Source organism: Pezoporus wallicus, unplaced genomic scaffold (genome assembly GCF_028554395.1).
Source record: "Pezoporus wallicus isolate ANWC-B61680 ecotype Strahan unplaced genomic scaffold, APGP_CSIRO_Pwel_v1 contig_6999, whole genome shotgun sequence".
Lineage (NCBI taxonomy): Eukaryota > Metazoa > Chordata > Aves > Psittaciformes > Psittacidae > Pezoporus > Pezoporus wallicus.
The window spans coordinates 4,178,139-4,202,360 of record NW_026640180.1 but is presented as its reverse complement, the minus strand read 5'-3'; the positions used below and the strand labels follow the sequence as shown (position 1 = coordinate 4,202,360).

At 40.0% G+C, this 24,222-nt stretch overlaps 1 protein-coding gene across 5 annotated transcripts in view; it reads right to left on the bottom strand.

Annotated features, from left to right (window-relative positions):
- Positions 1 to 24,222, bottom strand: part of RAP1GDS1 (Rap1 GTPase-GDP dissociation stimulator 1) — a 101,856-nt gene that overhangs the window by 38,478 nt on the left and 39,156 nt on the right. For 4 of the 5 annotated variants that reach the window (XM_057417925.1, XM_057417926.1, XM_057417929.1 and 1 more), the window contains exons 3-4: positions 11,776 to 11,898; positions 7,134 to 7,259 (exon numbers count right to left, since the gene is read on the bottom strand). In XM_057417925.1, the coding sequence (XP_057273908.1) occupies positions 7,134 to 7,259; positions 11,776 to 11,898 (249 nt within the window). Of the gene's footprint in view, positions 1 to 7,133; positions 7,260 to 11,714; positions 11,899 to 24,222 lie in introns of those variants that run through there. The other variant, XM_057417930.1, reaches the window with a different exon arrangement.

The window sequence follows — 24,222 nt, the reverse complement described above, 5'->3', positions numbered from 1 at the left end:
GGAGGTATGTCCTATTAGTCTGTAACATCTGTAAATGAACAAACTCACTAAAGAAACAGCACTCAGGAGGATGGCAGGGAGGGGGTCAGGGGGAGAGGAGGCAACATGATTGGAAAGAAAGTAGAAGAGTAGCTATAGTTTGATTCCTGGATAATGAGTGGTGGAGCAGCCAGAAGGATCGTTCTTATGCTCTGACTGGACAATGCCTAAGAATTTAGCTTTGATTCTAAGAACATAACTGGTGGTTAAAAGGAATGAGTGGGCTAGGAGCTTTGCATCTAGTAACACAGTTCAGACAAAATTCTGTCCTGAGTGAGGCTGAGGAATCCGTTGTCTGGGGATACGGAAGTACAAGCAGCTGTATTTGGTACAGGCTGTATGTCCTGGGTTCAGCAGTAGCAGTCATGTTTTTCCTTTGTGTTAACTGGTGCAGTGCTGTGTTTTGATTTCTAGCTTGAGAATGGAGACTAACAGTAGACTATCGTGGCCTGAATGAAGTCACACCACCATTGAGTGCTGCCGTACCGGACATGCTAGAACTTCAGTATGAACTAGAGTCAAAGGCAGCCAAGTGGTATGCCACGATTGATATTGCCAATGCATTTTTCTCCATTCCTTTGGCAGCAGAGTGCAGGCCACAGTTTGCTTTTACTTGGAGGGGTGTCCAGTTCACTTGGAACCGACTGCCCCAGGGGTGGAAACACAGCCCTACCATTTGCCATTGACTGATCCAGACTGCACTGGAACAGGGGCAAGCTCCAGAACACCTGCAATACATTGATGACATTATTGTGTGGGGCGATACAGCGGAAGAAGTCTTTGAGAAAGGGAGGAAAATAATCCAAATCCTGCTGAAAGCCGGTTTTGCCATAAAACGGAGTAAGGTCAAGGGACCTGCACAGGAGATTCAATTTTTGGGAATAAAATGGCAAGATGGACGTAGACAGATCCCCACAGATGTGATCAACAAGATAACAGCAATGTCTCCACCAACTAATAAGAAAGAAACGCAAGCTTTCTTGGGTGCAGTGGGGTTCTGGAGAATGCACATCCCAAATTACAGTTCAATTGTAAGCCCTCTCTATCACGTGACCCAGAAGAAGAATGATTTTAAATGGGGCCCTGAGCAGCAACAAGCCTTTGAGCAAATTAAACGCGAGATAGTTCACGCAGTAGCCCTTGGACCAGTCCGGACCGGGCCAGATGTAAAAAATGTGCTGTACACTGCAGCTGGGGAGAACGGTCCTACCTGGAGCCTCTGGCAGAAAGCTCCAGGGGAGACTCGAGGTCGACCCCTCGGCTTTTGGAGTCGGGGATATAAAGGATCTGAGGCCAGCTATACCCCAACTGAGAAAGAGATACTGGCAGCGTATGAAGGGGTTCGAGCTGCTTCGGAAGTGATTGGCACTGAAGCACAGCTCCTCCTGGCACCCCGGCTGCCCGTGCTGGGCTGGATGTTCAAAGGCAGGGTCTCCTCTACACATCATGCAACTGATGCTACATGGAGTAAATGGGCCGCACTAATTACACAACGAACTCGAATAGGAAATCCCAGTCGTCCAGGCATTCTAGAAGTCATCATGGACTGGCCAGAGGGCAAAGATTTCGGAATGTCACCAGAGGAGGAGGTTATGCGCGCTGAAGAGGCCCCACCATATAATAAACTGTCAGAAAGTGAAAAGCAGTATGCCTTGTTTACTGATGGCTCTTGCCGTATTGTGGGAAAGCATCGGAGATGGAAGGCAGCTGTATGGAGTCCTGGACGACAAGTTGCAGAAACTGCTGAAGGAGAGGGTGAATCGAGTCAATTTGCCGAGGTGAAAGCCATCCAGCTGGCCCTGGACATTGCTGAACGAGAAAAGTGGCCAGTACTTTATCTCTATACTGACTCATGGATGGTGGCAAATGCCCTGTGGGGGTGGTTGAAGCAATGGAAGCAGAGCAACTGGCAACGCAGAGGTAAACCCATCTGGGCTGCTGCACTGTGGAAAGATATTGCTGCCAGGGTGCAGAATCTGGTGGTGAAGGTACGTCATGTAGATGCCCATGTACCCAAGAGTCGGGCCACTGAGGAACACCAGAACAACCAACAAGTGGATAAAGCGGCTAAGATTGAAGTGGCTCAGATGGACTTAGATTGGCAACATAAAGGTGAATTATTTTTGGCCCGGTGGGCCCATGACACTTCAGGCCATCAGGGCAGAGATGCAACATATAGATGGGCCCATGACCGAGGGGTGGACTTAACAATGGACACTATTGCCCAGGTTATTCATGAGTGTGAAACATGTGCTGCAATTAAACAAGCCAAGCAGTTAAAGCCTCTTTGGTATGGAGGACGATGGTTGAAGTATAAATATGGGGAGGCCTGGCAGATTGACTATATCACACTGCCACCAACCCGCCAAGGCAAGCGCCATGTGCTTACCATGGTGGAAGCAACCACCGGGTGGCTGGAAACACACGCTGTGCCCCATGCCACTGCCCGGAACACCATCCTGGGCCTTGAGAAACAGATTTTGTGGCGACATGGCACCCCAGAGAGAATTGAGTCAGACAATGGGACTCATTTCCGGAATAACCTTATAGATATTTGGGCCAAAGAGCATGGCATTGAGTGGGTATATCACATCCCCTACCATGCACCAGCCTCTGGGAAAATCGAACGGTACAATGGGCTGTTAAAAACTACACTGAGAGCAATGGGTGGGGGAACTTTCAAGCATTGGGATACACACTTACCAAAGGCCACCTGGTTGGTCAACACCAGAGGATCTGCCAACAGGGCTGGCCCAGCCCAGTCAGAACTTTTACATATTGTAGAGGGGGACAAAGTTCCCGTGGTGCATATGAAGAATTTGCTGGGGAAGACAGTCTGGGTTATTCCTGCTTCAGGTAAAGGCAAACCCACTCGTGGGATTGCTTTTGCTCAGGGACCTGGATATACTTGGTGGGTAATGTGGGAAGATGGGGAAGTCCGATGTATACCTCAAGGGGATTTGATTTTAGGGGAAAACAGCCAGTGAACTCAATTGTATGCTGTTGCCTGCTGTGTAATGCTTTTATAGCCCATCAACTAGATGTCTCCAGGTCACCAGCGACTGGCCCTGACTTCCCTCCAGCCATCATCCCAACAGAGAATGAACTTGGAACATCATGGACCGAATGGACTCGGCAGCATTATAGGGATTGGTCCATGCACTAAGAAAATGATTTTTTTCCTCTTGGTCTGTATGTATATGGATGTATATATGTGGGAGAGCGATGGTGTATTGAAAATGTGGGATCTGAGCACGACGTGAATGGTATGGAATAAGGGGTGGATAATGTCCTGGGTTCAGCAGTAGCAGTCATGTTTTTCCTTTGTGTTAACTGGTGCAGTGCTGTGTTTTGACTTCTAGTTTGAGATCAGTGTTGGTGAAGCCGATGTTTTCGGTTGTTGCTAAGTGATGTTTACCCTGACCAAGGACTCTGTGAGGCTCATGCTCTGCCAGGGAGGAGGGGAAGCTGTGAGGAAGCAGAGACGGGGCGCCTGACCCGGGCTAGCCGGGGAGGTATTCCATACCACAGCACGTCATGCCCGGGGTGAGGGGTAACTGGGAGTTACCCGGAAGGACACGGGGCTTCCGGGGGAACTCGCTTTCTTGGCAGGTGGTATCGTATTCTCTTCCCTTGTTATTTTCCCTTATCATTGTTTTAGCTGATAGTAGCGGTGGTGATTTGTTGCTGGACTGTTCTTGTCTCAACCCGTAGGAGTTGCACTCTCTCGATCCTCCTCCCCGTTCCTCCGGGAGCGGGGAAGGTGAGAGCCCCGGTGCGGGGGGCGGGGGAGACGGACACGGACCTCGATTGTTGTCAGCTCGGCACCACTCACTGGGAGTGAGTGAACAAGTTACCTGACTGGGTTTAAACCACGACACTGTAGATATAGTGGGGGAGAATGCAGGAGGAAGAGCAGGAGAGATCACGTCTCCATTTCCTTGCTTTGCACTTTCTGCTTTGACGAAGATTTGGGGGCTGAGGTGTATGTGGCATTTACTAAAGTGTGTAGAACAATTAGAGGCTGTACAGGAACATGCAGTAATGTATCTGTTCTCAAGTTGTACGGCAGCACTGAGCAGTCTGCATGCTGTTGGTTAGTTAAATTCATTGCTTCTGACTTAAAATCTTTTTGGCTGCCTCAATTGTTTCTTTCATCTTTGCATACAAGAGGAAGGATGGGGGAACTAAAAGCCCCATCAGTACTAACAAAGGTTCCTTATACTCTGCTTTGCAATTGTATTTGCCTGTATTCTTGATGCTCAGAGACTCCTAAAGCAGATCTCTTCATAACGTAAATGCTTCAAAAAGGATGCTCTCAAGGCTGCTTGGGACAAATTTGACCTATTTTTAACTCTTCAGCTGTTTAGGAAATGCATTTAATTCTCTCTATTTTCTTCTATGCTCAAACAGGCAATCCAGTATTATTTCAGGGGGCCAACACTGATGAGGACCCAGACAATAAGACTGTGCATATGTACCTCAAACTCAATAGAGAACTGAAAATCTATCAGTAACTCAGGAGGTTTTCATTTCCTGTTTTCTGTGAGGAGATAAGTCTGTTCAGTAAGGTCTCTGGCCAGCAAGTGTGTAATTGCCCTTTTACCTCATGGAAGGTACTAATCCTCTTCCAGCACTATGACTTAGCCATGAATTATCTTTCCATGGCAGCTGTGTTCCAGGAGTATGCCCTCCTGAACTTATGTGGCAAGTGTTGCCTTCATGCAGCAGCTCTGGAATCTGTGAATACCAAGAAACCACTGCCATTTTCATGAAGAAAAAAATTCAGACCATCCTTTTCCTCTGCCATAGCACTTTTAAGGGGCTTTCCCTGGAGGAAAAGCCATTTGTCCCACAGCTTTCATCCTGAACCATGCAGACTTCTCTCAAATATAGAGACCTGATTAACAGCTTTTCACACACACTCTCTCTAAACGAGGTGATGCACGCTTGCTGGGATGAAATACAGGATAATTGGGGCTTTCAATAAATAGAAATGTTGCTATGAGCCATTCAGTATGGTCTTGATTTCAGAGTTTCAGCTTAACATCAATTTAGAACTTAAAGACCTTTTTCTTTACAGCATGTTATATTTACATGGGCAGTAGGAGTGAAAAAACACTCATATATATGGTAAAACATAGTTACTGATGTATTTCAAGTTCCTATATGAGTCCCAATTGTCAGAAGAGGTATGCTTTTATCTCAATTGAAAAGAAAAAGACTGTGAATACACAACATTTTTTACTAGAACTATTGGCCTCCATACCTTTGTTTTACTTGAAAGCTTTTTGTTAGGAAAAAATAATAGTCATAAATGAAAATGTATTAAATTTCATAGTGATAAGCATTTTGTAAGTATTTGTCCTAAATAAGAATTTAGGATAGGGTATGTAACTACATAATCATTGCACATTAAGATAATATAAAGTCAGATAGGGTGGATGTGATAAAACACTGTAAATAGCCTCTTCTACTCAAATCCAAGATGCTAATCTTGATTTTTGTGACATTTTATTACACTTTACATTAATCTTATTCAAATACACAGGGAAGCTAGTGACTGTCCTCCCACAGGAGCACAGCAACACATAGCATATAGAACACTCCACTGCCTACTGTAGATTTGATCAGTGCCAGCTTTGCTCCACAGAAGGGCAATCCTGGGCATGTAATACAGATCTTCTGTACTGGATGAATCCTGAACTATAACAGCCTGCAGCAGTCTCTAATGCCTGATACTACAAAAATACTTTTTGTGTTTCCTTATTTTATTCCATGAAAAAATGTGGGTTGAACAACAATGACACGAATAGTTATGTACATTTTGCTTATATGAAATAAAAACCTTTATATCATGTATGATCCTGAAATAAAATACAGTAAATAAATTATGTTATATAAAGCTCAACAGCTTCTACTTGAAGTTTCCATGGGGAAGCAGCTGTTCAGTTGATTAGTCACCTTAAAGAAAATCCTAAATGAAAGAATTATACATTAACATCCTCAAGCAGTAGTTGTCTGTAAATAGAAATGCCAGCATGGAAAATCTGATTAACTTCCCTGAGGTCAAAGGCAAGGTGATTTAAAACAATATAAAATGTAAATTTACAAATTTGGATTAAAAAAGTAGTAAAGAGAAAGGCTACCAATAATCCATTTTTTTCAACAGTTTTCTTAACACCACAACTTCAGTAAATGCAACACATAGTACAAAGAAAAATTCTTGCCATATGAAATAAGGTACTAAATCTGAATTTAACAAAATGCTTTTACACTTCCCATCTGCAGACACCCATAGGCTTCTAATTCCTTCATGTACACAGAAAGATGTTCCTGGTGTCTCTGCTTTTGTACCATATTTATTGTGCCCTGGCTTTTATAAAAATAATGGATAATGAGGCTGCATTTTCAAATCACTGCAGCCATGGCTTTGGTTTTGCAAATGACAAATCCATGCACGTAATCAGCGCATGGAGTCACAATCGCATTTCAAAACTCGGTTGGCAGTACATTACTGTGCCCACAAAAAGCTAAAAAAAAACCTTACCAACCTCCTCCCTGCCCCATAACCCCTGGCAACCAAAAATACCAATATGTAATATTGGAGCAGTTGACTGTCCACACAAGCATTTGAGAATCAGCAACACAGCTCAGGCATCATTTCGGCCATATGTGTAGCTCTGCACAGCTTTGAGACTGGTGGAATATGAATATTTGCTTCTGACTCTGTTCCCTTCTGAGATATTCTCTTTGAGGAAGAATTAAGTATTCAGGCCTCTGTGTATGTAGCACCTGCTTTCTGAAAACCTCATTCATTATGTTCAATTAAAAACAAACCCAGGATCACAACTCTTTTCTGTTTTTACATTCAGTTGTATCACCATATCCAAACAGGTTTTTTTAGCCTCTATGTCACAAAAGCACAATGCAAATGTGACATCCAATTGTGCCATACACTCAGAAAGTCACATGGTAAATAAAAACCAAGAAAAGGCAAAAACTACCCCTCTGGTACATAACGTACAAAACACTAAAACATTCCCCCCCTCCTACAAGAGCAGCTACAAGATATGGCATATTTCAACACTCACGGCTATCGTAGCATATATTGCCCAGGGCACGTCCTGTTTGAAGCAATACTTCCTGGTCTTTGCAGTTTAACAGCTGCACCAAAGGAGGGATCAACCCGGCATCCACACATGGGTTTCGCATAAATTCTGCAAATAGTGCAAAGCCTGTTAAAGCAAGCTGGCTATTGTCAGTTTCATCCGTTCTAGTTACACTGGCATTGCAAATGGGACTTTTGTTAGAATAAACATATGCATAGACAAACGCTGTAAGTTCTTCTGTGGGTTTCAAAAGAATAAGCCCAAGTCAGGATTTGGGCTTATGTTCTTTCCATTAGTTGTTAATTTAGAAGGAATTAAGAGTATTTAATTGACCTTCACGGAAACTAATTTAACATAGCTCAGATCGAGCATATTTTTAGCATCATAAAGAACTGCTGAAAAGAACAACAAATTCACAACCTTTTTCTTCATCCCAGCAAGTTCAACATAAAATTACTAAATAACACAAGATTACTTAAAACTAGTAATCATACTCCAAAATGAGCAGCATTTTTTTACCCTCTATTCCCTTAATTAGAACTTTTTAAAAGCTTTTGCTCTAAAAAAAAAAGGCATTAAAACTAAGTAACAGGCTTTTTATTTGGAAGGTAAGGAATGGAAAAGTAAAAGAAAGAATGAGAAACACAAGAGACATTAAGTGAGCCCAAAGGCCTGTACCTTTCCACATTCTAACTGATGCCCTCCAGGGGAGGAAAGCTAGAGAATCCATCCACTGGGAAGCTTTCTGCCTTTCTGTCCTTTCTTTCTGCTATGTCCCCCAGCCACAGAGAACCAAAGTACTATTTCACATCCGTGCAATAGTCATGGGCAGATAATTATCATGGTGTCAGGGAGATAAAGGACTAGTTTCCAGACAAAGCTATAGTTAGGCAGGCACTGTCACGCACATTTTACAAGGGAAGATTACAGAAGCAACCACCTGAAACACCCGTAGTGTTAATAGTTTACTACTGAGCACCCTTCAGAGAGGTAGCACTGTAATAGGCAAAAGGTCAATACATTTTTGATTTGTGAATTGCAAATTATCTCTTCCTTATTCTAGACAATGTTGGATCTTCCAAAATCAATTTACCTTTGTGTTACTTAGTCAGTTATGAGACAGAATGAACCAGGGTGTATGACCCCATAAAGATATGACACAGTTTTTCTGATTCTGGACCAACAGAAACCCTCATGCCAATAGTCAAAAATTTCATATAATGCTTGAAGTACATATACATCGTCTTAAATGCTCCCTTTGGTTCACCTATTACAATGTTCTTTAACGTTTCTGTAGACAGAAAATCTTTTCTCTTTTGTAGTTAACCTTGGAGTTTTATTTTAGCTAAAGAATTAATTGTCATAGAGGCAAGCAGTCCTCACACGATGATGAACTTTGATACATAAACAAGCAGATGAAGTAGAATCAGCAATATCTATACACTTGCACAGGTTCAACAGAAAATAGCACATTTTAAAACTGTAGACAGATGCTATATTGTGATAAATGGTGACGGCATCCATATTAATGAACAGAACAAATATCAGATACATCTGTTCTTTAAACTTGGTCTTGCCATGTCCTTGTAACTTTTCGTCTATTTCTTTCTTTATGACCCACTTTCATATTCATCTCAATGTTTATTTACTGAATGTTTTATGTTCCTCTCTCTATCTTCTCTGTCCCCTCAGTCTCTTCCTCTCTTAATTGACTGCAAAAACTGCTCTGTACCTCAGCTTCTCCCTGCATCTCTTTTACACCCACTAGTTTACCCTAGTCCCTACATCATCTTAGCCTGTCACAGGAAATGTTCTCTCCTAAATGACTGAGAGGTCTCAGCCTGTTCTTTTGTTTTTTCAGGTTCTTGGTCATGTGGTAAAAAGGAGTAAGAACCCCTTTCTCCACCCTCCCTCCCTCCCTCCCTCTAGAGTGAGCAGAAGCTTTCAGTCTTCCATTCAGCAACAAAATAATTAAGCCTTATGCTGAGCAAACTTTTATTTGTCAAGGTCATGTAAGGGCATGAAGTAAAAGAAATGATGCCATATATAGCAAGATAGATCTGAGAGATACCAACAAAAATGTGGCAATTACAACTATATTTGCAGGTGATGACTAGACAGAAGTAATAGAAGAAAGAGAAGGTAAATCAAGTACAGAGGCATTTAGAAGGTTTTCACTAACCTGGCAGGAAAATGAAGCAGATCCTTGAAGGAAACAGTGAAGTAAGAAGTTAGGAGGAGAACCACTGAGGACACAGTAACAAAAACCAAAGGAGGACAAGATTTCAAAAGAGAAATGCAATTGTGTTGTATTATTACAGATTGTGAAGATGATGTTCTCACTCCTATACCTGGCAAAGAAGAGGAGACTAAAGACCTTGGAAAAGGTTTTAAAAGGTCCACAGTGGGGAGAGAAACTCCACACAGCAAATGCATCTGAGCCTTCAATATGCTCACATTTGAAAGGGAAATAGTTGTAGCTGGAGAGACAAGAGGGACCGAAAGGAGTTTTGTGTATTTGGATATTTAAAATGGGAGAGACTAACATGAGCTCATGTTGTGAGGAGGAAGAATCATGTGAGCTGGAGAGGTGAAACAGAGCAAGAGCACAAAGAGGTGAAAAGGAGATGAAACATGACAACACCACTGAGGCATGTAAAGGAATTTGATGTGACCAGAGTGCGTGTGTGTACGTGTGTCTAGGACCAGATGAGGAGAATGAGAAAGAAAAACAAGAAGCAGGGAAGAAAAAAGATGCTCTTTTATCAGTAAAGCCCAGATTCAAAGGCACTACTCCCAGCTCTGCCAGTGCTGCATGGTATGACCACAGGGAAATCAGTTCAGTTGCCTGGGTTTAAAGCCCATCTGTAGGATGTTGATAACACAAAATTTCAAAAAGTGCCCAGAAGCTTGTTGAAAAGAGATGCAATATAAACGTTAAATACTTGTATTGTTATGTAAGGGGACAAATAAAACAGCAAAACTCAAATGAGGTGTTCCTTGCTCATCTCAGTCTTGAAAGCACTGGGCACCTTAAATAACTTCTGAACACCTTCACTTTAACCTTGGCTGACAGAGGTCCAGTTACACCTGCTAATAACTCTAAGAAAAAGACAAAAGCTATTTTGTATGATGAACCAGGTAAAACGCCAGCTCTTCTGAAGAATGCACTTATGACAGCAATTTAAAAGAAGGCAGGGAAAAGGATACTATTCAGAGATTTTGTGTATTAGTTCAGATTTGAAAGATACCAGCTAAAATGCTCTGTAAGAGAATCTTGCAGAAAACAATGCATAGTAATCAGTTAATCTATTGTGAACATTGTTTTTATTCTTAACTTTCCCCTTTCTGAGATAGGAGCTAAAAGGACTTACTGTGGGGATGCACTGTTCACAGCAACATTCTAAATATACTCATGAATTTATTAAGTACATAAAAGCATATGGTATGGTTGCATGAATCTCATTCTGAAACGTTTCTAAGTTCAAATTTCTGTGTTTAAATTTTTAACTGGTTATTTACCTAAATAATTTTAAACCTTAAAAACTAACCACGTATATCTTCTTTTCTTGTTAATGTAGTTTCTGAATATCCATATACAACATTGTCTGAAAATCAGTGAATTGGGTAGAGGAAGTCACACAGGGGCTATCAGTAAGAAGCTGTAGTATTGTGATTCCAAAGAAAATATGGAGAAGGGATGTGAAATAGTCAGCAATAATTTAGCACCTTCTCTGAAGAGGCATCAGCATGAGATTTTATAGAGGAAGAGAAGTATGGCTGCCAGGCATGCATGTGGACAGCAGTTAAGCGGCATCCTACTGTTCTCTGCTGGCCTCTGGGAAAGTGCAAAATGCAATTCGTGCCTCTTTCACTGGGACAGCAGCAAGTCAAGGACTGAGGACAGTCAACCACAAACCTCCTCAGCTCTCATCATAGGGTGTGCCAGTCATGCTTGCCTGCAGATATGAGGCCATTTTTTGAGCTCAAGGTATACAGGGTATTGGGTTTTAAGAGCTTTAAGATTATTCTTTCTAAAGAAAAAAAAAAAGTTTTAGATTATCTTTTACATTATATGACTGTATGTATATAATATATACCAAAACATACCAGATTCTCATTTGGGATCTTGGGCTCTTATTCTAGGCATATAATGCTCCTTAGGTAGGAGGTTTTGTTGTGGTATCAAATGCCTCATAATAATAATAATACTGTTGTCACAAATCTCAGACTGAAGAAACATCTACTACCCCCTTAACTACCTGTATACTCACTAGTGTTGTAACTATGTGCACTATATGTTACTGGATGCACAAATGATGCACATCCTGTTTTTCTATAGGCATTTCATATGCTGGTGGTGTGCTACTTCTGCCCAATAAATTCTACTGTCTTGAAAACTGAATAGCCTGAAAAGATTAAAAAAAAAATTATCAGCCAAATGTTGTTTAGATTTTATTCAAAAATAGAGAAATAAAATTTGACAAAACAAAAAGAGTGAAAGGGAAGGATATGAAAGGTGTCTAATCTACAAAATGAAAACATAAATGAAGTAAAACATACTGACAAGTGAGGTGAAAAACTGAAGATGTTCCAGCAGAAAAGTTCTTGTAGAAAACCTCACCATTTCTGGCTACTTCTGCTATGACGTTAGCTACTTTTGCTGTGCAGGAAGATTGTGGCGTCAACAGACTCCCGAACACCTGAAGAACTCCACTTTTCTGGATTTTTTCACTTGTCTCCATATCTGAAAAACACATCACACAAAAATGACTTGTGAATCAGCTTGCATTGAGGAAGAAAAGAAAGAAAAGGGAGGGTAAGTCTTCTCAAAGGTAATTATTAAGTAATTATTTTCACATATAAGAAGCCAACTGCTATTTCAATGATTGTATTTATTTCATATGATGTGCTCACAGAACTTAATACTTTTCCATTCCTAATCAATTGATCTTTATAAGGTAACTCTGTGTTATATAGTAAATATAGTTGCATACTCATGCATATACAGGGAAACTACTGAAGAGAATGGTAGAAACACTAAAGGTCTTGGAGTGATGTGCAGCAGCCTAAAAGCATTATGTAAAAATCAAGGAACAGTACTCTGAAGTGATGAATTATTTGAAATGTTCAAGGAATGATGACGGAAGTCCTTACAGCTGAGGGCACAGCTTAGTGCAGTACAGGAGTCAGAAACTGGTCTAGGCTCCTTTTACACTCAGCTTGAGTATCTTCTGTGTTACACTGCTAAGCTACAGTAGCTTTAGTATAGTCTCAGTAGAAGGGAAAGGCACAAATAACACTGAGCTTTTCTTGTAGTAGAGATCAGAGATTTGGGACAAAATCTTCCATTTCTGCCTGTAATAGTGAGGAATTGTGCAGCTGCTCTGTAACGGGGCCCCACCTAGCATGACTGGCCAACAGCTCTGTAACAAACTGAAAACTAACATTGATTAGTGAATATTAAATGTGAGGTAATAGATACTAAAACATTTTGCTAAAGTTTTCAAATAATGGCATATTTGAGACAATTATTAGTGTGACATACAATATGATTAGATGGCAGCTATCACTTTATAAAGCAGCATGACTCCTTAAGCCATTCATAATGGAAGTCGGTTGCATTCCCCAAGGACGGCTGTGAGATGCTCTAATTGATGACTTTTACAAAGAAGACAAATCCACCAGAATGCAAGTCCATTTTTCGACAACCCTGTCTTGCAGGGGCATTTTTAAGTGCTACAACATGCGCAAACCCCCTCACATCATTTAAAAGCTTTACTGTAAAGTGCATGTTAACATTTAAAAAATCACCACAGCTTGCCAGTAATGGTGAGAAACAGATGTAGATACTTCAGATTTGAAAAGACAAGCCTCTGAGAACCACTTTCTGCAATTTCTTAGAATCACCCTCCCATTGGTATAAGAGCTATTAAGACAGTCAGGCTGGGCAGCAATAGTAGTAATCAATAGATTTGGGGTTTATATAGTGTGTTTCGCACCTGGAAGAAAAGAGAGGGACATTATATACTCTTGAACAGCAAAGGAGAAGCCTTAAGTTAATCCAAGTTTCATTTTTTTCAAGACAACATTCTCTGTTTTCTCTCTAAGCAAGTAAATGCATATTTTGTACACAACTAGCTAGTCTTCTAGAGCATCAGTTTGCATTCTCTCTTAGCTGTGCTCCACCTGTGAATTGGTCATGACATGTCACAGGGCTCACCTCCTCCTCTCTTTCCCCATTCTCAGGGCTGTAACTGATTTTTTACTTGTGACAGCTTCAGGAGAACCCCTGCTGCCTCTGAGCACAGAAGAGAGCCACTTGAGCTGACCCTGAACAGAAGCCAGCACAAGCCAGAGGTAACTCACATGGATTTTGTCACTCACATCCAGTAAGTACATGATTCAGTGGCTGGGAGCCATTTTCTGTCTAGGTGATAGAAAATGGACTAAAGGGAGAGAACTTCAAGTCTGTATTGGAGACTATCTATTTCTGCATTTAATTCCATCTTGGGATGTTGGTCTTTGGCTAGGACAACTCATCGATAGTATGTCAGTGATGACATCTGACTACAAACATTAGGCATAAAATGAAGATTGATTAATTTCAACACATTGTGCATCATCACAGAATGGTTGAGGCTGAAAGGGACCACCAGAGGTCATCTAGTCCAACCTGCCCGCTCAAGCAGTTTCACCTAGAGCACATTACTCAGAATTGTGTCCAGACAGCTCTTGAGTAGCTCTAGGGAAAGAGACTCCACAATCTCCTACTTCCCCTCTGAGCCTTCTCTTCTTTAGGCTGAACAGGCCCAGCTCTTTCAGCCTTTCCTTAGCCCTAAGCTTGCCTATGATGATGTCACAGGAGACAGTGTCAAAAGCCTTGCTGAAGCCCAGGTAGACAACATCCACTGCTTTCCCCTCACTAATCCAGCCAGCTGTCCCATCATAGAAGACAAAGAGGTGGGTTAAGCATGATTTTCCTTTAGAGAATCCATACTTACTACTTCTGACCACCACCTTGCCTTCAGTGTGCCTACAGCTGGCCTCCAGGATGGTTCCACCACCTTTTCAGAGATGGAGATGAGTCTTACTGGCCTGTAGTTCCCAGGGTCCTCCTTCTTGCCCTTTTTGAAGACTGGGATGATTGATACTTGGTTTCTTCCAGTCCTCTCCTGACTGCCATGACCTTTCAAAGAGGATCGAGAATGGCCTAGCAATGATGTCTGCCAGCTCCCTCAGCATTTGTGGGTGCATTCTATTAGGGACCCCCAAATATAAGTGCTAATTATCATTAACCTGTTTGCAATCTTGTTAAATGCAATTTTTGAAATGCAGTGAAATATAATGTAAAGGAGCTTATGGATTATCTGGAAGCTTTCATAAGTTCTGACATACAGCATACACTTAACAGATACATTTTTCTATGGATTTTTACAGATGAAAAAAAAGCTTGAATTCAGAGAAAATCATATCAGGACTAATGACCGGTCCAAATAGCTGTCTAGTAAAGAAGATACCCTCCTTGTCCCCTAAATTCAGAACTGAAAGTACAGAATTCAAAATGTAGATATCTGTGAACCTGTATTAGTAGGCAGGGGACATTTTCTCCTGCCACACTGCCAAGATATACAGTATCCAGTCTCAGTTTTATGATCTGTAGTTTGATGGGCTCATTACTGTGCAAGGCATAAATCACATAAATAGAACAAAATATATCCTGCAAGAAGTGAGAAAATAAAATTAAATGCTTCTCCAGGCCAGTTGTGTATAGCAGATATGCACTGATTTATATTATTAAGATAAGCAAGTGAGCACCAGTAAAAGCACAGGGCGTAACAGACCTGTGGGAAATAGGGAAAATGCCTAGCTTGGATCACATAGATGAAAACGAACCACTGACATTTCTTGCTCTTGAGCAGTACAGGAGGCACAGCTACATATACTCTCCCCCTCAAACCAAATTCCCACTGATTCTTGTTACCCAGGCTGAGCACCAATGTCAAAATTTTGCTAGTCACAAAAGAGGGAAGACTGATTAATATGACCAGCAGCAAGTATACCTCTCCTGTGCTGGGCAGGGACATCTCTACCCTGAGTGAGTGCTCATGCACAACTGTTTGTGGGGAGAAAGCACACTGCTCTGGCACCAGGCAGATGAATAGCTACTAACTATGCAGCCCGCTGGGCTCTCTTAGGTGTTCTTGCCAGTAATTGCCTTGGGTGTAAAAAATGCCATGGAGCACTTCTGCTTGTCTACTGCAAGTCTACCTAAGCCCTCCTCTTCCTCTGCAGAACATTCACACTTGGTGCAATATACAAATTAATTCACACTTGGTGCAATATACAAATTAATCCAGTGTCAAAACAGAGATATGACAGTATGACATTAAATCCTTGCAGGTAGTTTATAGTACATCTTCCATATAAGGCATCCTAAAGGAATGTGCCAATAAAATTACTGTTACATCCTCAAACACATTACTCTAAATTTCCTGGTCTGTATCTGCAGAATAAATCCTTCCCCTTCCTCCCTCCCTCCCCTGCCTTGGGATTCTGTGTTTACTGCATTAAAGTTCTAATAAAGAAGGGAGGGGGAAGAATAATGTGTTGCAATATACAAACTAATTTCTTAAGCCATATGTAATTGGCAGACATTTTAGTTATAGAAAATCAATCTTTAGTGGGCTTTTGAAATGCAAGGAAGCACATCTTAATTGGAACAAGATGCCTTACATATAAAACTAAAATTGCCTTGTTAAATCTAGGATTTCTGCTTAGTTTGTTTTGAGGGTTTTTTTTTAATTCTTTTAAAGGTGGATGGCTTAACAGGCAAATGATGCGCAGGGTTGCCCTGTGAAAACTGGGAAGTCCAAATGAAGATCTTCATTCAGCCTTCATTTGTCTGAGGAGTCAAGTGTACACTCAGTGCAGGCAGTAAGCATTGAAATTCATGGGTGTAGAAGAAAACACAAGAGTTGGAGGTTTTGAAGATGATTTCAGCACAGCTGTAGGTATATAAGCAGTTTGGCTGTTTCTCTGAAGTGCCCAAATTGGACAATTACTTCATTGCTACTTGAAAAACATGAGCTAAGTGTTGTGTGTCTTGTGCATATGTATACGTGCAGTTCTAGACCCATTCTGCAGGATGCACTGAAGGTATAAACTGTGGTAGGAGGGGACTGCAGCTGCAGACAGCACTGAAAAGCAACTAACTACCCTAAAACAAGCCAAGCTTTTCTTCTTTGATTTTTTCACTTGCAACTAGAGTGGCATGGTTGTTAGGGCAGGGGCTTTAAGAAGCAGGGATTTAGACTGCCCACCCATTAAGGCCCATGCACTTCTATGTTAACCTAAGACTGGAAGATCACTTCCCAATGTTGCCAAAGGGCTGGTACCCATACCACTTCCTAGGCCTAGGAAAAAGTTTGGGGTTTGCTGAGAATTAGGAATTGCTAATGCCTTTGGCATAGGCAACCCTCAATTCTTGACTTTATTTGTTCCCTTCAGAGGCTGGAGAAAGCCTTCCTGGCTTCCTGTCTGTGTTATATGCACTAAAGAGGTATTGTTTGTTAAGGGTATGAATCTGCTGCATGCTAGTTTCATTCTGGGCTTCCTAGTAAATTATTAAAGGCTAAATTATTTTTATAACTTATTTCAGTTGTCATCTTTTGAATTGCTATTTCAAGGTATTGTCAATTGTAGTTGGAGCAAGTAAAACTTAGTTTCTCTAGGAGTAAGAAAGACTTAGGCAAGATCTCCCTCACATAATCAATCTTCCATGCTTTCTATAATGGAGAAAATTATAGCCAACATTAATCACATGCTTAAAAGTTGGTTTATACTTACAATTTTAACTCCTTTAGCAGAATTGCAACCCCTTTCAAATCTGTCCAATTTGTCTTTTAAGCAAACCTAATAATATAGGTAGCCTGACGTTAAGGTCCACACCTCAAAATCCTTTTGCAATATGTGATATCTAGATTTCCAATGCTTTCTTTTAAAGCCTGATTCTGAGTCTGCATGCACCAACCCTCCATAAAGCACCTGATGCCCCTATCTAAGAGCAAAGAAACTGTAGGACTGTAATAATGCTGCTTTAGAAACAGCCCTTTTGCACACATTATAATACAGTGATGTGCCATGACAGCATAAATGGGAGAAAAAACCTCTAAGGTTAAACCTACAGCTTTAGATGTCTCTTTATATCACTAGATATCAAGACAAAGGATATGTTAGATCACATAGTGCCAAAATCTGATTAATGTCATAGCTGGCTGATTAAAATGTCAATATTCTTGCTTTTCATGTTATTTTGCAGTGCCTAAAGTCAGAATAATAAAGGGTTTGGGCAGGAAATTCTTTAATGCCATAGATCAGAGCTGGAGAGCTGAAGCATGGTGGCTATCAGACTGCTTTAAGCAGCAGAAATCACTATAGGAAAAGAAAAAAATCTACTGAGTGTCTCAAACGAAATTCTATATTCGCTTCTCAGGTCTATTTCCTGTGAAATTTCACTCCTCTGTACTCACTCTCTCCTCGCTGCATCATTTCATCCACCTTCAAGTGAAAGAAAAGGCAGGGAGCGGAAAGGGAAGGGAATAGAAAGGCATTATCTGTCAGAGTGCTACTACTTTTCCCTTGCTAGCAGAAGAAAACTATGGGTTCACCAATCCCGTGCTCTCTAAACAATGAGTTTAAGTTACACTATTAGATGTAACCCAACAGCAGCGAAGGCTAGCACTGCAATAATGCCCATGTTGTGGAGCTTTACATGAGAAATGAGGCACACCACAGAATTGTAAATAAGCAGCTTCGTGAGTGTCCTCTTTATTAAGCCAACTGTGTTTGCAATGTACTCTTTTGAAAAATGTATGTATTTCAAGCTGCAAAGATGTTTTATAAACCTCCTCAAACTACTGCAGAAAATTACCTTGGCTTTTTAATGTTCCTCCTACATGTACTCTCATCAGAAAGAGAAAGATGAACATATGAATAAATAATGATGAGACACGTATATCATGAAAGGAACCTTCCATCTGCTCTTTCAGAAGGCAGAAGGGAGGAGAATGAAGGAAGCAAGTGATATTATTCTAATTGGCACATCCTCCTAACCACCACAGTAAAAAAGGTTCACATAACTGAGAGTAAGTATTGATGTTTTCTCCATATACAGCCTCCCTCAAGAAGCACTCTCTCCCTCTCTCCACAGCCTCCTACTGTATTTTCCAAACCATAAACTGGAGATTTCAAGTTTGATTACAAGAGCACAAAAAGTGGGTTGTAAAGAATCTCAATGAAACAAATTATGTGCTCTCACGCAACAAAGAATGCACCACTGATAAGGAGGCTTTTGTTTAACATACTTTAACCAAAAAGACTGTTGCCACTATCAAGAGCTGTTTTTAGAGCAAAAAAAAAAATACTCTAACAATAATTTATAGATAGAAATAAATATGTAAATACAATTTTCTTTAGGCATGCTCCTCCTCACATGGAGAAATCCCCACAAATGCAATCTGCTTGCTCACCTAGTCTTCAAACTAGACCCCTAGGAGTCAGGGAGGGAGGATTCTGCCTTAGCTGTGCAAATATTTCCATCATGGTATTTGCTCTGCTCTGTCTCTGCCAGCAACAACAGGGCAACCTCAATTCCTATTTTTAATGAAGAAACAGAGATAGTACACAGATGTTTGTAATTAAAATCTCAGCTCTAACAAGGAAGGAAGGACAGATGGAGAGACAGATTCATCAACCAACTAGCTGCATGATTCCCTCTGATTAAATTCTCCAAAAGCTATACCCAAAGAATAAAAGTGAATTTCAGGATGAGACCCACCCCTGGAATAGCCTGCTGCAGGTACCAATGAAGTAATTCAATAAAAATACATGCCAACTTTGCCTTCAACAAAGAAACGTGCACATCAGTACTTGCATGGACATGTCACAGCACAAAGCAGAATATGAAAGTTACGCAGCCTGGAACCCCTGAGTTCCTGAACTGGGTCTAGTTTAGAGCCCTGACGCATAGTTTGGCAGATTTATCTGAGCTGTTAGTTCCCCCACTCCCCCTTTCTGACTCACCCTCTGCAGGAGGTAACCACTTTGGTAGCACAGTTGCTGAAGGAGTTTGATATTAGTGCCTCAACTGCCAAATTCGTTCTCTGGCATCTTAGTACAAATGTCATTCACTAGCATCTTCACGTTTTATATTCAGCCTGTGCAGACACTTGAATCTGCCCTCTCTGTTACTTGTACTAATTGGACTTAGTACAGGACCCTGGGTAAAGCCTTAAGTATCCTCATGCTTTCGTTTTTCAATCAGTATAACAGAAATACTATGGCCATAGTGTAAAATCCCTTCTCCAAAATCAATTTAGTTTAAAAAAACAATCAGATTTGAAAGCTGAATATTATATATGCAGGAAATGCTTCATATTCCTTTTAACCTATCTCTTAAGAATGCTCTCAAGCAAGCTGAAATGCCTGCCGTAAAATTCTGCCCAGTGTTTATTGGAAAAGTACATTTACATACAAAGGAATGTTTTAGCTACTGAAGTTTTTAAAAGCTTTGCTGTCGAAGTACCTTAATGAAAAGTTAATCTAAAAAAGATCACATCTATAAGTTATAATGGACTAGGACAAAACTAAGAACAACATTTCAGATCTGAAATTGTGAATTACATGATCTCTAAATACAATTCTTATGTAAAAAATCAGGCCTTTTCCTTTGCTTCTGTATTGTATTTAAAAATGGCAGGCCTTTTCCTTTGTTTCAGTACTGCATTTTTGAAATGCAATCTAAAAAGAAATTTGTCAATTCCATTATCTGGAACTGCTATTCACTGATGCCTTCTGTGAAGAAAAAATACACAATATTTAATCTTTATTTGGCACATTGTGTATTCAATGAATAGCACTTGGAATTTAACACTTGGATAAACATCATTTAACTATCTGGCACTAACTAAATACATTACTATTAAGAGGAATTTATGTAACATATAATCCCACTAAGCAGTGGTGATTACCATTCAGTATCATTAGGGTATGCCAGTTTACTGGGAAATAGTCCAATAAAAAGCAGTCACCTTGATTTAGTACATTCCAATTAAATAGGTATACTGTAATAATACATTATATACAACACTTAGGATGAAACATTTCTGGATTATGTGCATACAGTGCCATGAAAAGGCATCAGTTTCATGAGCTAAAATGCAACAAACAGCAAAAAGAAGGAATGCTTTATAACACAACATTTGAGCCAAAATTCCCTCTTACAAAGTATTCATCAGGATCCCCAACTTTCAGAAAGGCATTTGACTAGAAATCTTCTCAAGTAAACTTAATGGTCTACAATGAGCCTAATTGTCTGAGCTGGCCCAGTTCAACCTGAACGTCTGTCCCTGCTACAAGAAATTTTCTGCATTGGAGGCAAAATATAAATTCTTGCTTGTGTGAGTAAGCTGGTCTAAGATGCGAGTTTTTGGTTTGACAGCTTCCTACCAGCAAACCCTTACTGCTGATGCAGCTATACTGCCAAAAGCTACAAAAATACTAAGTCTGTTAGTTACTTTCTAAGGGATGTAGTTTAAGGTGTTGTAGCAAAGGAATGTTTTAGCCAATAGGAACTGCATCTGTATTAAGACGGTTTCCATCCTTGCTCATGCAACAACAGGCCTGAGCCTTCCCTATCAGCAGATATAAAACCTTCCTCAAGTTTTATGTGCTATCTTCTTTTCTTACCAAATTATCTCTGTGAAAATGCTCCTGTAAAAAACTTATTCCCCTGTAATCCGTTATCACCACAAGTCTTTATGCACACACCAATCAGAATGGTCTTTGGTCATGCAAAATATTCCCAATTATGTTAAATGTTATATTAATTTCTACTAATATAGGTGGTATAAAATGTAATTCAATGGCAAAAGCTAAATGTTTAAGTCATACTTTTTCCTTTAATTTTATAGAGTTATACTCTTCATCAAGAAAACTCAGCAGAGATAATCTATTGATTAATCTATCTGAAGCTCAGCAGAGATAATCTATTAAGAAATAAACTGAAAATATACCTAAGCAGAACACTTTCCTTGACATCTACTGTCATAGAATAATCAAGATTGATGGTGACCCAAAACAAAGGAATTGCTAGAAGAAGCTGTACATATTTTGGCTCTGAACATGCAGATGCTTTGCCATGTATATAGCTTTATACATACAAATATATTTCTTGAGCTTGGTGGGACTACCAGAACATAAAGACCTATGTCCTTCAAGGTAAGAAGGAATAAGAGAGCAGGGAGACGCTATTTGTCATTGGACTTAATGCGTCTACTTATCAGCTGGTTTAACAACTGATTGGTTGGCCTCTGATCCAACTGGTGCCATTGTATGTCCACTTGCTTGTGCTATGCTACCTTGATGTGCTTGTTCACAGGCTTGAGTTGTTACAGCTTATTTGTTAGTAATGTGTATTTAATCCGTGGGGATGCTGAGTGATCTTTTTTATTGATAGGAAACAACAGTAGCCAAAAGCTAATGCCATATGCGAGGGTCAGAACAGGGACTTATAGATGGTTATTGTTTTGTTTTAAACTATAATGCTGTGCAAGCATTCACAGTCATGAAAGTATTGTTACTGGTCACAATCCACATGAAATGATTGTCACCTCATTTTACTCTTACACCTCATTTTACTCTTATTCTGCCCAAACAGTCTTCAAACAGATAACTGTTAGTTTGGTGATTTTTGAAAGACAGGTTTGCTGGAGCAAGCTGTGAAATGTGAAGGTTTTTTTCTCTATGCTTCAGAAAGGGAAAGGAGTAAGCTTAAAATGTCTAGCCAATGGGAAAAAAATGAAAGTGATTTCAGATAATATTTATACTTTAGAATAACTCTGCTAGGACAAAATGTTCTACAACTTATTTTTTTCTGTTGGGGTGGGAGAGTAGCACATCTTTTACTTTCATACCAATGTGTGAGAGGATCACAGGAGAAAAAAGGTTAAGTGATTATTGCTTAATCAGGTGCATACTAAACAGGTACAAGATTTCACTGAAATCAGACAGCACTCTCATGTACTAAAAGTTAAGCAGATAGCTGCTTACCTAACTCTGCAATGAATAAATTAGAGTATGCACACTGAACTGTCAAAAATGTCTAAGAAGGAAATCGACAGGAGTAGGTAAAGCTCTCATATTTTTCACAAATCAAAGGCATTAATAACAACAAAACATTAAAAAGATTTATTTATATTTTTTTTTAGTTGAGCCCTGAAATTAACAATTACAAAACGGTATCTCTAAATTCTCCATTATTGTTCTGCTCTAGTGAAGGAATTGTTCCATCGTCTATGGCCAGCAAAGATCAGAAAAAGGAACATCAAGTATAGGAAGAGCATGAGTACTAACTAAATTCAACAACATATGGAAGCCACAGCTATAAAGAGCAGAATGAAACTCAGAATTTCCAGCTTAAATATAACCTCTGTGGTAACATATGGTTGTGAGAACTGGAAATCCACCAAAACATTAAAGACAGGAAACTACATGCCTTTGAAAGCAAGTGCCTACAGAAGATTCAGGGCATTGGATGGAAAGTTTCATCACCAGTGAAGGAATGTGAGAGATCTGCAATCTCTGCAGAAATCCAACATTTCTGTAAGCACTCCAGATGCTAACACATCCTCCTCTGTGATGCCATCAAATAGGAACCAACGCATTTCAGAAAACCCACTGGTGACTTTCAAAAGAAAACCTGAACAGAAGCCTTAGGTAGGAGGGCTGAGCTCATGATCTCAACACCATAAAGCTGAAACAGCAGGAAGCAATGGCAAAGGCTGGCTATCAGTTGCTCAGAAAGTTTGAAACAATGTTATTTTCTCTGATAAAACACTGAGTTACATTCAAAAAGCAGTATAAAGAAAATATGCTCATTCTGGGGAGAAAAATGGCATGCCAGAGAAGCCTTAGAATAACGCTGAAATTTCCAGTTTCAAACTGAATTTAAAATTTTCATGTGTCATTTGATGGTATCAGCATACCTCAATAAATAGAAAATTGGTCATCATAGCCAACCACATCTTCAAGGTGCATTATTTTTAACCTTACTTGCACTGTAAGAGCTTTCCAAGATTTTTAAATCCTTTTCAAAATTGGAGACCTGACCTCTCACTTACCTTTATTTGTATGATTTTGCTAAACCATTTTTACACACAAACTTGTAAACGCATACTCAGCCTCCCCAAAAGTGTATGTAAAAAAATGCTTCAGATGCCTATTCTAACTTTTGCACTTCAATTACATGTTAAGACATTTTTCAGAGCCAGGTGCTGAAGGCTGGGATTAGTGGGCATTTTCAGCCTCTTAGACTGAGTATATCAGAGCCCAAAATAATATTCTCAGCAGATTTTCAGATTTCTCATTTATCAAAGCCAGGTTATTTATGTCTGCTATAACCTCTGGTATATGAGACACAGCATGTCTGGACTAGCAATAACACTGGGGGGGGAAGTTGTTACTGCAAAACTTAGGCCCCAGAAGGCCTGTGGTTTTATTTTGTTCTTGTTTTCTTTTTCTCAGGTAGTCCTTTTTTGTGGACTTCTGTTCAAAGATCTTTGGATAACTAAGCTTTTTTGATAGGCACAATGTTTGAGACAGCTCTTAATAGGTATAAATTTGTGTATGTTAATACAAAACGATGGCAAATATTGTTTTCTGTTGTATTTCCCTATACAATACAATTTACCTATTGTTCCCAAAATCCTATAGAACATGCCGCCTGTATTTTTCTTTGGGTGTGAGATGAGAAATCAAGCATTTACTTCTTCCCAGAAATGTATGTGCACAATCTTTTCTCCAGTGCATAAGCGCTTTACTCATTCTTTTGACAAAGTCTTTTTGAAAGAGATTCCAAGCTGCAAAGCATATGTTAAGCTATCACATTTTTATCTGTTAGTTTAGCCTGCCATTGATTAAGGCTTCAGTTGAAAATATCTGAGCCAGTAAAATCATAAATGGATGAATACGTATCCACTGTCTCAGATCTTTTTCTACATATGACTAGTTC